This window comes from Chiloscyllium plagiosum, chromosome 9 (genome assembly GCF_004010195.1).
Source record: "Chiloscyllium plagiosum isolate BGI_BamShark_2017 chromosome 9, ASM401019v2, whole genome shotgun sequence".
Taxonomy (NCBI): Eukaryota; Metazoa; Chordata; class Chondrichthyes; order Orectolobiformes; family Hemiscylliidae; genus Chiloscyllium; species Chiloscyllium plagiosum.
Genome location: NC_057718.1, coordinates 91249275 through 91263454, shown reverse-complemented (window position 1 = coordinate 91263454; position 14180 = coordinate 91249275). Strand labels below are relative to the sequence as shown.

General features: G+C 41.2%; 1 protein-coding gene across 1 annotated transcript in view; it reads right to left on the bottom strand.

The window, feature by feature from the left end:
• Nucleotides 1-14180, bottom strand: part of cfap61 (cilia and flagella associated protein 61) — a 236943-nt gene that overhangs the window by 173694 nt on the left and 49069 nt on the right. The window contains exons 9-10 of the mRNA XM_043696862.1: nucleotides 10962-11026; nucleotides 10299-10471 (exon numbers count right to left, since the gene is read on the bottom strand). Of these exons, the coding sequence (XP_043552797.1) occupies nucleotides 10299-10471; nucleotides 10962-11026 (238 nt within the window). The remainder of the gene's footprint in view (nucleotides 1-10298; nucleotides 10472-10961; nucleotides 11027-14180) is intronic.

The following is a 14180-nucleotide window of genomic DNA, read 5'->3' as shown; positions in this document are numbered from 1 at the left end:
CCTCAGATTACAACAGGATCTTGACCAGATGGGCCAATGGGCTGAGAAGTGGCAGATGGAGTTTAATTCAGATAAATGCGAGGTGCTGCATTTTGGGAAAGCAAATCTTAGCAGGACTTATACATTTAATGGTATGGTCCTAGGGAATGTTGCTGAACAAAAAGACCTTGAAGTGCAGGTTCATAGCTCCTTGAAAGCGGAGTCGCAGGTAGATAGGATAGTGAGGAAGGCGTTTGGTATGCTTTCCTTTATTGGTCAGAGTATTGAGTACAGGAGTTGGGAGGTCATGTTGCGGCTGTACAGGACATCGATTAGGCCACTGTTGGAATATTTAATGCAATTCTGGTCTCCTTCCTATTGGAAAAACTTTGTGAAACTTGAAAGGGTTCAGAAAAGATTTACAAGGATGTTACCAGGGTTGGAGAATTTGAGCTGTAGAGAGAGGCTGAACAGGCTGGGGCTGTTGTCGCTGGAGCGTCAGAGGCTGAGGGGTGACCTTATAGAGGTTTACAAAATTATGAGGGGCATGGATCGGGTAAATAGGCAAAGTCTTTTCTCTGGGTTCGGGGAGTCCAGAATTAGAGGGCATAGGTTTAAGGTGAGAGGGGAAAGATAAAAAAGAGACCTACGGGGCAACGTTTTCACACAGAGAGTGGTATGTGTATGGAATGAGCTGCCAGAGGAAGTGGTGGAGGCTGGTACAATTGCAACATTTAAGAGGCATTTGGATGGGTATATTAATAGGAAGGGTTTGGAGGGATATGGGCCGGGTGCTGGCAGGTGGGACTAGATTGGGTTGGGATATCTGGTTGGCATGGACGGGTTGGAGTGAAGGGTCTGTTTCCATGATGTACATCTCTATGACTCTATGACTCTCTTTCATCCCTCCAGACTCCTGAGTGATCCGAATCTCATCCTGCTCCAGCTCCAGTTCCCTAACGTGGTCTGTGAGGAGCTGGAGTTGGGTGCACTTCTCACAGGTGAAGTCAGCAGGGACACTAGTGGTGACCCTTACATCCCACAATCTGCAAGAGGAGCATGCAACGTCCCTAGCTTCTATACCCCCTCCCCCCCTCCCCCCGCTCTAAATTGCCAAAAGAGTGAAAAATAACTGCACTTTCCTACCACTCCACTCAGTCTTTTTGGCTAGAGGAGGAAGGGTGGGAGACACTACACGTGTATTGTGTTTCAGGTTTAGCCACTGCCCGAATATTAGTTCATTTACCCAGCAGTCCCCATGTCTGCTTCCACACCTTTTCAGCCTTAGCTCAGCTAATTCATAAGCTAAGTATTTAATATTCAAACCTACCTTCTTGGCTGCCCCTGGCTTGTACTCTCTTGACTCACACTGCTGAAATGGCATGTCACACTATATATGGCTAGTCCAGTTAAGTTCCTGGTCAATAGTAACCAATGGATATTGACAGTGAGGGATTAACAACATGATGCCATTGAATGCAAAGGAGAGAAGGTTAGATTTTCTTTTGTTGATGTTTGTCGTTTGGCAAAGCCTTGTCTATGTCTTGATGCATATAGACTTGGCTGATTTACTTCAACTACACATAGTGATAGCATGTTCCATATACTGACCATTATTTGGATAATCAAGTTTATCTTGAATTCTATACAAGATTTACAGTGACTATTTTATACTGATGACCTTCAGTTCTGGACCCACGCATGTGGAAACATTTTCTCTATGCTACCTGGAGATAGATTCTGACTTTCCAGCATCTGCAATCCTCGCTATGAAAAGTGGAGCTGGAAAAAGCACAGCAGGTCAAGTAGTATTAGCAACTCGGAGTTATTTCTCAGCTCCCTTTCCCCTCCCCAGTCCTGATGCAAGATCCTGACCTGAAACGATGACTCCCCTGCTCCTGATGCTTTTGACCTCCTGTGCTTTTTTCCATCCACACTTTATTGACTCTATGTTACCTAATCAAACCCTTTCATTAGTTTAAAGATCTGTGACAGTTCACCTCTCTTCTGGAGAAAAGAGCCCCTGCCTGTTCAGCCTTTTCTGATCCCTGCGATACTGATGTCTTCTAATTACTTTTTGTATCTTCCCCAATGCATCAATATCCTTTCTATATCATCGAGATGTAAACTATTCTCTGTTCTCCAAATGTGTTCTAACCAAGGTATAATTCAAAATTTACATAGCTTCTGCTTTTTAATTGCATTCCGCCAGAAACAAACTCTAGCATTTAATTTGTTTTAGGGCCTCACTAATCTGCATACTGCAATTACTTCTATTAATTTGAGTTTGCACTGGTATGTCCCTTTTCCATTCAACCCCAACCAGGCATTTAACAACCAAGTCTGTATCTGCCCTCCATATCCTTTCTACCAAATTACACCAAATTTATTAATTATCATCATAATCTATATTGAAGAAAGAGTAGCAGCGAAAACATAACACTGCAAAAATTACATTTTAAAACATCAATAAGCTGAAATAGCCTTGTTTTGAAAAAAGCACTTTTTAAACTGATTTTGATTGTTCATGGTTCTATTAAGAGATCTTTAAGCTTTAGAATATAGTGCTTAAACAAAAGTTGACAAATTTATTACTGAATTCTATTTAACAGAAAAGACAAATGTTTCTGGTCCACTGTTATGACTGTTAAGAGAAATTGCTTCAGATCTGTTTTGGTAATCTCATGGGAAAGGTGAATAAAACTGAACTGTACTCCAAAACACTGCAAAGCTTGCTTTAAATCCATTATGACCTCCACAGTATTCATGATGACAGCACTTCACAAATTTGGTCATCTGCTCCTTTAGCAACGAGAAGTAAACATCATTCATCCTGGTAGATCTGATTTGAGCCTACACAGAACCTTCATTTCATTGATGTCAAGTCATTAAATTTGCATGGATTGTCCTTGATAATGAAGGGCATGGAACTAGTATTTTTTTCCTTATAAATACATCAAGGAAGTAATCATTAAGTATATTGAATTTATCTTCAATTTCAGTCCCATAAGTACACTTCAAGGTTTTCACTTATTTGGAAACCTTCATTGAGTGTTACATCAAAGGAGTAATTTGTTGCCATTATGATTAAGTCCACAGCAACGTTCTTTACTACACATTTCTATGCTTTCTGACCAAACTTTTAACAAATTTAAGGATTCCTATGTCCCTTTTACTTTTCCAGCTGATGCCTGCAACCTCTGTAAAATCAGCTTCTCTTTACATTTTGCATAGTCATGATTCCTTTTAAGTCATGCTTAAGTGTATTCTTGCTAATCTTGTATATGTTAATTAGGTCTCAGGTTTTTTTAGCTCCCCACATACATGCAATATGAGTCTCTGACAAGGTTGTAAAGGAGGGCTATGGTTTAATTCTCAATTTTAAAAATAATTATTAATTACTAAGAAAAACTCACTAGGTCTTGACACTTCATGGAAACATATAGGAGCGATTGGATTGAGGTTTACAAGTTAAGTGTTCTGCAAGGATCAGTCCTGGAATCTCTTTTGTTTCTAATATATATAAATGATTTCAATGAAAATGTAGGGGAGCCAATTAGTAAATTTTGCAGAACACATGAAAATTGGTGATAGTGAGGAGGGTTGTCAAAGGATACAGCAGGATAAGATCAATTGGAAAGTTGTGCGGAGAAATGGCAGATGGAGTTTCATCAGGTCAAGTATGTATTTTAGGAAGTCAAATGAAAGAGGAAGGTACACAGTAAACAGCAGGACCCTTTGACACACAGAGGGATATTGAGATGCAGGCCCAGAGCTCACTAAAAGTGGCAACACTACTGGATAAGATGGTAAGGAAGGCATATAACACGCCTGCTTTCATAGGTCAGGGCACTGAGTATAAAAGTTGGTAAGTCATTTTGCAGCTGTATCAAACTTTAGTTATGCCTCATTTGGTGTATCATATGCAATTCTGGTTGTCACATGAGAGGAAGAATGTGGAGGCTTAAAGGGTGCAGAGTTTTATCAGATGTTGCCTAGATTGGAGGGTATTACCAATAAGAAGAGGTTGGACAAACTTGGATTGTTTTTCACTAGTGCATCAGAGGCTGAAAGCCACCTGAGACATATATAAAATTGAGTGTCGTGGCGAGGGTGATAGACTTTTTTCAAGGATGGAAATGATTGAGGGCATAAACTTAAGGTGAGAGGAAAAGTTTAAAGGAGATCTTTTTCACTCGGTACCTGGAGTGCTCTGCCAGAGGTGATAAATACAGATACTACACCAATATCACGAGGCATTTAGACACATGAACAGGCAGGGAGTAAAGGGATATGGACTGTGTGCAGGCAAGTGGAATTAGTTTGAACAGGTAATGTTCCTGTGCTGTACTATTCTATATTCTATGATAAGAGACTCTACTGTGTGCAATTCTGGCCTTCCTCCTCTCAGAGGGATGTTGTGAAACTTGAAAGGGTTCAGAAAAGATTTAAAAGCATGTTGCCAGGGTTAGAGCATTTGAGCCAAAGGGAGAGGCTGAATAGGCTGGGGATGTTCTCTCTGATGCCTCGGAGGCTGAAAGGTGACCTCATGAGGTTTATAAAGTCTTGAGGGGCATGGATAGGGTAAATAGACAAGGTCTTTCCCTTGGGTGGGTGAGTCCAGAACTAGTGGGCATAGGTTTAGGGTGAGAAGGGAAAGATATAAAAGAGAGGTAAGGGGCAGCTTTTTCACAGAGGGTGGTACGTGTATGGAATGAGCTGCCAGAGGAAGTGGTGGAGGCTGGTACAATTACACCATTTAAAAGGCACCTGAATAGGTATATGAATGGGAAGGGTACAGAGGGATTTGGGCAAAATACTAGCAACTGGGACTAGATTAGTTTAGGATATTTGGTTGACATGGATGAGTTGGAATAAAGGGTCTGTTTCCATGCTGTACATCTCTGACTTTGACTGTTTTGTAGAATGTTAGCCTTAACTAAGTAGTTTGTCACTCCTGGTCTTAACAATCTCAAGTTATGTAAAGACAGAGCTAAGTTACTTATTTTTCTGAACAAAGAATGAACTTCTGAAACAGATCATAGGCCTTTGAATTATTTCAAATGAAATTTGTTCAGATTTTGACAGGGGTGGAGACTCATCATAGCAAGAGGTAAATCTGGCACTAAACTAATTGGATATCTTTGAGTACACAGCAGTGATCTCAGCAAGCAGGTAAGTAGCAAAATGTGTTCAAATATCCCCACACAACAAACCAATAAGGTAAAAGTACTCATTATCCTTGTAATGGAAAATTTCAGATAGTAAAGTGAATAAATGATTTGATAGCTTAATCATTTTGAAATATTTTTGAAATGTGGAATTTCTCATTAGTTGAGAAATCTGACATTGTGTAAAAGCATAAATAGCTTTTTAGGACCAGTGAGGGTTTTTAGAAGTAAAATGAAGTTAGTACATTGTTTAAAACCTAATCATAACCTCACTTAATTGTAAGTAGTTTTTCAAGGGTTTTAAAGTGAAACTAATGTACAAGTGGATGTTCTTGTCAATACAATTGATTTCCATCATTTGTAATCTGGGTGCACCATGTGAAGTAGCATAGAATAATTGACAGCAAATATTGAATTTCAACTTTATTCTGCACATGTATGAGTTCCAAAAGAACAGCAGTAAGATGTATGACCACATCTGTGTTCTCTGAGACACTGTATAGTCATGGTCAGAGTAGAAGAGTCCATTAAATTTGTGTATCACAAAGGCTCAGGGCAATAAGCACAAGAATATCCTAGAATGTCCAATCTCATGGAGAGCCATCAAGCTCTAGCCACCTAATGGCTAATCAAAGGCTAAGGATTTTACTGAAAAAGGTAAGGGTGCCAACTTCATGTTCGCTATCATCATTCTTGGGACCCCTTAGCTTCTCTAGTAGAGCAAGCATTTGTGCAACGGAGGGAATTAATGGAGGCGATCCCAATAAAAACTAGCCTTTGGAATTGACCCACAGATTTCTGCACTGAGGATAATTCTCACAATGTCCAGTCACTTCCCTGTACAGCTGTAAAACCTCAGTGTTCTGTATCCTTTCTTTCCACTTGATTCCCTCCTCCCCATGTACTGGCCCTCCACTCAACTGAGCTGTCTCTTTCTAGACACTCAACTCCCTTAAAGTCTACACCTCTTTGGAGAGTCATGTTATGGAGAACACAGCAGCTCACCATGATCAAATGAGGTGTTAATTGCAGGACACCAACTGTTCCAGGTGCCAGAATCACATCTTCAGAAGCAATATTAGCAGGTGGCTTCACTGAGGAATAAGTAGCCATATTTTCAAGGGATAATGCTTGTCCCACACATTCATCCACAGACTTTACAGAAGCTAGATTGAAGAGTTGCAACATCCTGCAGTGTCAGTGGATTAAACAGCCATGGCAGTTGACAGGATAATGAATACACACATGAAGGAAAGAATCTGTTGAAGAGTCATATTTAACTCAAAACATTAATACTTCTTCTCTCTCCACATATGCTGTCAAACCTATTGAATATTTCCTCTATTTTCTATACCTGTGAGGACTCATCTGTTGTGAACTGAATCTATTGCCCAGCCCTGGCGGGTAGGGTAACAGTGTCTCAAGAGTTGCAATGGTATCCAGCCATTGTGATGTTACCAAGATCTATTACAATCCTATCCTCAGAATATGGCCTCCTGTCTGTCATTTATCTTCTCTGCCCAAGTGCCCTTACTGCAGAGGATTTTGCCCTTATATTACCACTAATAATCTGAGTGTGCACTTAGTGGTCAACTGGTCATCCAATAGTCTTTGTAAATGTTGGTCAGTCTTTTGTTCCAATGCCACAAGGAATGTTACAAAGCTGTATATTGCTAGTGCTCTTACTGATTACTCATCTCAAGCTGTCCTAAACCAAGGAATCTGCTTACCAAAACTGGCCAATTCCACACTCAGCCATATCAACACTGAACAGAATATATAGCACAACCTTGAAATGGTGATACGCTTCACAGTGACGCACAAATCAGGGAACCAGCCACATTTCATTGAGCAGAAATCAAGGCACTACCAAGCATGAATACAAATAGCCATGACTAGAGTCATAGAGTAATAGAGATGGACAGCATGGAAACAGACCCTTCGGTCCAACCCGTCCATGTCGACCAGATATCCCAACCCAATCTAGTCCCACCTGCCAGCACCCAAATCCCTCCAAACCCGTCCTATTCATATACCCATCCAAATGCCTCTTAAATGTTGCAATTGTACCAGCCTCCACCACTTCCTCTGGCAGTTCATTCCATACATGTACCATCTTCTGTGTGAAAAGTTGCCCCGTAGGTCTCTTTTATATCTTTCCCTCTCACCCTAAACCTATGCCCTCTAGTTCTGGACTCCCTGACCCCAGGGAAAAGACTTTGCCTATTTAGCCGATCCATGCCCCTCATAATTTTGTAAACCTCTATAAGGTCACCCCTTAGCCTCCGACACTCCAGGGAAAACAGCCCCAGCCTGTTCAGCCTCTCCTTATAGCTCAAATCCTCCAACCCTGGCAACATCCTTGTAAATCTTTTCTGAACCCTTTCAGGTTTCACAACATCTTTCTGATAGGAAGGAGACCAGAATTGCATGCAATATTCCAACAGTGGCCTAACCAATGTCCTATACAGTCACAACATGACCTCTCACCTCCTGTATTCAATACTCTGACCAATAAAGGAAAGCATACCAAACACTTTCTTCACTATCCTTTCGATCTACGACTCCACTTTCAAGGAGCTATGAACCTGCACTCCAAATTCTCTTTGTTCAGCAACACTCCCTAGGACCATACCATTAAATGTATAAGTCCTGCTAAGATTTGCTTTCCTTACGTAAATGACAAAAAAAAGTGGACCCAGCACCGATCCTTGTGGCACTCCACTGGTCACAGGCCTCCAGTCTGAAAAACAACCCTCCACCACCACCCTCTGTCTTCTACCTTTGAGCCAGATCTGTAGTTCTCCCTATATTCCATGAGATCTCCCCTTGCTAATCAGTCTCCCATGGGGAACATTTTCGAACACCTTACTAGAGTCCATATAGATCGCATAAAACAACCCTCACCACCACCCTCTGTCTTCTACCTTTGAGCCAGATCTGTAGTTCTCCCTATATTCCGTAAGATCTCCCCTTGCTAATCAGTCTCCCATGGGGAACCTTGTCGAATGCCTTACTGAAGTCCATTTGGATCACATCTATGCTCTGCCCTCATCAATCCTCTTTGTTACTTCCTCAAAAAACTCAATCAAGTTTGTCAGACATGATCTCCCACACACAAAGCCATGTTGACTATCCCTAATCAGTCCTTGCCTTTCCAAATACACTCATTCCCAAATTAAATTCAGTTATTGCAACCCCAATTGGATAGAAAAATAGAGTAAGTTTCAAACCACTTACCCCTCTCACTCACAGAAAGTTGGACACAGCCAATTACATCTACCCCAATGATTCTCTTCTATACTTATTCTACTCTCTATGCCTTCTTACCTTCCATCTCCCTACTTTCTTCTTTTTCCCCTTTCCCATCTTTCACCCCTAATATTGCAGAGAATCCTAGACCAATAATATGGAACTCTTTGTTATTCTCCGATTTTCCCCCTGCTGATGTTTCCTGTCCATGTGCTTCTCATTCTTTTCCTCCTTTCCCCTCTTTTTTTTCCCCACAACACATCCCAATCTACCACATCTGGATCTTCTCCTCCACTTTATCTAAGAATGGTTATCCCATTACCTTGTCATTGAACTGAGTACTAGACTTAGCTAATGTTTCCTGTAATGACACAAGGGAAGGGATTGACTGTTGTAGAAAGGGATGGAAAAGTAGTTAGTGGTGATGCATGAGCAGAACAGTGGTGAGGTGTCCCAGTAATCAAGTAGAAAGGACAGGAAGGATTAGTAGTTTGGGATGATGAGGAAGGAGAGAGCAATTGAGCAGACATGATACATGTAACAGCAAGAGTTGTAGTCATTGAGCCTTGAGAGGTAGAGTAAGTGAGCCTATGAGCGTGAGGTGGCAGAGTGAAGTAACATTGAGGTGGCAGCGTGAGGTAGCATTGACCCTCTTCCTGCACTTCTGGGCAGCCATTTTCATCCGGACAAATTACAGACCTGTGCTGCAAATTTTATCCAGGGCTGGCTTGGTCTGTTGGCATTGTCTCCATGCAAACAGCTGAGAAAAGAATTATGTTGGGGATCATTCCTGGCTTGCAGCATCTCAAATGGTGTGCAGCTGGGCTTTAGATGTCACCAACAGCACGATCATAAGTTCCTGGCATGGCTACTGCTTCCATCTCTCCATTGCACAATTCCTGAGAGAAGTTCCCAAGAGCCCAGTCATATACTTAATGAAGTGAAGAGCGGAAAATTCCATGAGAAGTCGCAGCAAGCCAGGGTGGACTGACCACCATGAATCACACTTGACCCGAAAATAGGAAAATATTGCCCTTGGTCTCTATTTGCAAAGCCAGATGAAATCAACTAATTTCATGTTAATCATGTTAAGTTACTTAATCTCTCTTAATTCACACATTTAAAAGTACTTAATGTAATTTATTTACTCTGGATGTGGTCCCAAATCTTTTTTCATTTCCAATGTGCATTAACAAGTTGGACCAGCATAGAAGACAATGTTTGACATAGTTAGTCACAGGTTTAGTCTGCGTAATCAAGGGCACCCTCTATACTCCTTTCTCTCTGGCAGTACCTATTGAACCCATTGAGCTTCCAAATATTACTACACACCTCTTTGAATTGTGACTTCATCTCTCAACATTACCCTGAGCTCTAGCCCTATGTCTTAGTCATACCAAACACTGCTGCACCCATCAAGAGCAGGGTGGTTGTGACCATCAATAGCTTAGTTATTAATAAAAAAGGAAAATTTTGGGCTTCAGTGGTGTTTCTAATGTTGGCTGGACACATGAACTAATCAGCAGAAAATGTTTCTCAATAAGTTTGGTGTTATTTGCTGGCTAAGGTCCTTATCCATGTTATTGTTATTTCTGGACGATTTCTTCAATGTCATCTTTGTTACTACTGGGTTCCTGTCCTCCAAACTCTTCAACCTCATTCAAAAAAAAAGCTTATCAAGACATCATGGCACCATATATTGGCATCCATTCCAGCTTTACATCCCCTCTCTCATCCTGTGCTCCCAGGTTCTGGACACCTATCTTCTTGTCCTCTACACCGTTTTGAAGCGGTCTGCAACCATGCCATTTTACCTTTTGGAACTTCTACACCATATTTTACTGCTATAGCCAAACATAATCTTCACTAACTGACAAAAATAAATAATTAACTTGCCTTGTTTCATATTTTTCTTCAATGCAGAACAACTGAATGCAAAAGGCATTTGAAGACTGGCTGTCATTTGAACTGGAAGCAATTTCTTTGCTGTTCTCTGCTTCTTTGGTTGTTTGGTCTTCAACATCACCATCTGGCAATTTGGCATTTTCAACACTGTCTGACACTTCTCCCTGCAGCAAGATGAGGCAAGGGTAAGAAATTACATTTAGTTACATTTGCCCTTGCACACTCAGTCACATACTAATTATATCAGCATACATAAACATTATTCTTTGTCAGTATAAGGCTTGTAACAATACACACTGAAAATGTGAAGATATGCTGAAACTACAGGAATCTAAGATTGTTCTACTAAAATGTACAGTGAAGGTATGTTCACTATGAATAAGATATCTACAATAGTGTCATTTTAACTGATTCAGAAAGGAAAACTGTTATAGAATTGAAATAGGTTCAGAAAATTAGCAATAATTATTTCTTATTCAGAAATATCTTTTAATTGCACATTCGTGATTTTTGAATCAACCATAAACCTTATTGACAGAGTCTTCCAGACCCATCTAAAACAATTAGAAAGGCAGACAGGGAACTTAATTGGGTGAGAGACAAAAATTCAGTTTCTCAACAGTATTAAGTTTTCAGAACCCCAGATCAGCTTACCAGATCTTCACGGTCAAGAGACTCTTTTGCATTCATTAGAATATCATGAATAACACCCCAGCCCACTGGAATTACATTCATGGGTGCAATCTTGTTAGTCAAAAATTAGAATAGATGTTTGCAAACCTGTCCTTCATATGAGTGCATCTGGTGGGGCTGCCTTTTACCTTCAAGTTCCAGTGAATACAACCTTATATTACTTGGCCCCATTGTGACCAACTTTTTTAGTTGTGCAAATGCTTCTGGTGTAAGAGGTGATGCCCCACTCTATCTGCTAAGATGAAGGAGGAAGAGAACAAGGCCAACAGAAGCAGGGGCACGAGGCTTGGGGGATGCAGCTGTGGAAAGATAAATAAACATGGAGAGGGGAACCAGGGTCTACTGAGAGATGGTGCACAGAAAGGTGTTGCACCTATGTGAAGTTGAGTGAAAGGCACCGCCAGAGTCATCTTCGAGACTACGGAAACTGTTGCCTGTATCTGCCACTTTTGCAGACAGATCCACAGTCACATAGCTTCGGAGGTCCTGGGGCCGTGAAAATCACAGCAGCATTTAATTTCCTAGTCATGGTTCCTTTCAAACATCAGCCTCAGCCGAGGACATATGTGGGTTTGACCTACTGGCAAGCCAGAGATGCATTTGTGAGTTCAACCACACCCTTTGCAGGAAAGCAAATCTGTTTGTCCAGTTCTTCAGGCACCCAGACAGCCAAGGCAGCTGAGCCATTGGATTTGCAGACATTGCTGAATTCCATCCTCTACAAGGGGCAATCTGCTGAACAGGTGGTGCTCCGCGCTCTGTGGTATAATGCAGGCAAATTCCTGATGTGGAAGGATTTCTCTCCAATGTTCAGTTCATTTGTGACCACAGGCAAGAAGGCTGCAGTTACCTGGATAGCAAGCACACAAAAAATAAGTATTGTCTGGGCCATCATTGAATAGACAATTGGTCTACTGAAGATATGCTTCCATTGCCTGGACTGCTCAGAGGTCTGAAAAGGATTGTTTGCTGTGCCCTGCACAACCAAGCTCAATGATACTGTGAGAATGTAGACAGGAAGATAGAACAGCCACCTATCTCCTAAGATGAGGGAGAAAAGGAGTCTAATGGAGACGCTTAGGGAACCATGATGATGTTGAGGAAGCCAAGGCATTAGTAAGCTGAGGGAGACAGGTCTTGAAAAATCTGAATGTGGCTACATTTGACAACAAATGACTTTGCAGTAATATATATGGACTATTATAAATGTTCATAATATATTGTTATTTGAGAACTTGGGTCTGAAGTGTAACAATTGTATTTAAGATTTTCAGTTATGCAAAGATCTGTCATTTTTTATGAACATGAAGCAATTTTGAACATTGAATTCAAAACAGACGAAATCATGATTTCAGATGAACACTAAGTGACTAGCAAGCCATAGGGAATATTATTGCGAACACATTTTCTGACCTGAGTTTTACAACCACAAGAAATGGGAAGCATGTGAAAGTCAATGTGAAAAAAAGGCTATATTTGCGGGCACTGGAATATGCATGTTATTCTCCTGAGATATGTGTATGCACATTATCAGTTCTGAGGGTCACTGGACCTGAAACATTAACTCTTTCTCTCCTCAGATCTCCTCAGATGCTACCAGACTGTTGAGCTTTTCCAGCAATTTCTGTTTTTGTCTCTGATTTTACAGCAGCTGAAGTTCTTTTGGTTTTTATCATGTTTTTCTTTTGTGTTTTTGTTAAAAGGACATCGACAGCCTCTTGGGAGTATGTTCAGTGATTAACCTCCATGGTGAACATACAACTTCCTTGGCCTGACCTGATGGAGGTGTCACTCAATCATGGCACTGCTTGTGTGGTCTCTCACATATCTAGGATGGATAGAGTTGATGAGCAGTGATGTTCCTGGAGCCGATGAAATACCTATTATAGGTCTACTGTATTAACAAAAATGATGTTCATCACCTTAGGGGAAATATTGATATTGTCTGATTTGATTGTTGAATGCATATTTCACCTTCCTCGCATCCAAAGAACTAAGCACATTTTGTGTATTAGGAGATCAACCAATGGTGTGATCAGAAGGCCACAATCCTTGTGTAGGATGGGACCAACATACCTAAAGGATAATACAACTGACATTCCTACTTCTGTATCAACTTGCATTCACAAATACATTTTGCATATTTCAACCAGTTGTTCTGTTACTTTATACCATGCTACGTAGATACTAACTCTGATCCTTAAACATCAATCCAAACCTCTACTGTTGATTTTACATTTCCCTTCTCTGCATCTAGCACATAGTGTTATCACAGATTTGAAACTAGTTAAAGGAATTTGAATAGAACATTTCAGAACTGGTAACACAGCAACACCAAAAAACTGAATGAATTTTTTGATCATCCAAAACTTAGGATGGCACGGTGGCACAGTGGCTAGCACTGTTGCCTCATAATGCCAGAGACCCGGGTTCAATTCCCGCCTCAGGCAACTGTCTGTGTGGAGTTTGCACATTCTCCCTGTGTCTGTGCGGGTTTCCTCAGGGTGCTCTGGTTTCTGCCCACAGTCACAAAGATGTGCAGGTCTAGTGAATTGGCCATGCTAAAGTGCCCGTAGTGTTAGGTGAAGGAGTAAATATAGGGGAATGGGTCTGGGTGGGTTGCTCTTCGGAGGGTCGGTGTGGACTTGTTGGGCCAAAGGGCCTGTTTCTACACTGTAAGTAATCTAATCTAAAAAAAAAGCTTTCACAATTATAACAACAGCGTACCAGTGGAGGTTCCAGTGTTAGACTGGGATGGATAAAGTGAAAAATTACACAACACCAGGTTATAGTTGAACAGGTTTATTTGGAAGTACAAACTTTCAGAGTGCTGCTCCTTCATCAGATAGGCCACTACACCACATCCTCTGCAGTCTACAACACATTATCAATGAGGATGAGTACCTTGCCAAGACCTTCCCTACACCTACACTTCTTGCCTTTAAACAACCACCAAAACTTAAACAGACCATTATTCACAGCAAACTGCCCAGCCTTTAGGACAACATCAACCACAACACCATGTCACACGCCACCCACCATGTACACAGCAGGTACTCATGTGACTTGGGGACAATAGGTGAGTGGGGGAGGGGATGAAGGTGATAGGTCAGGGGGGAGGGTGGAGTGGATAGGTGGAAAAGAAGGTAGGCAGATAGGACAAGTCATGGGGACAGTGCT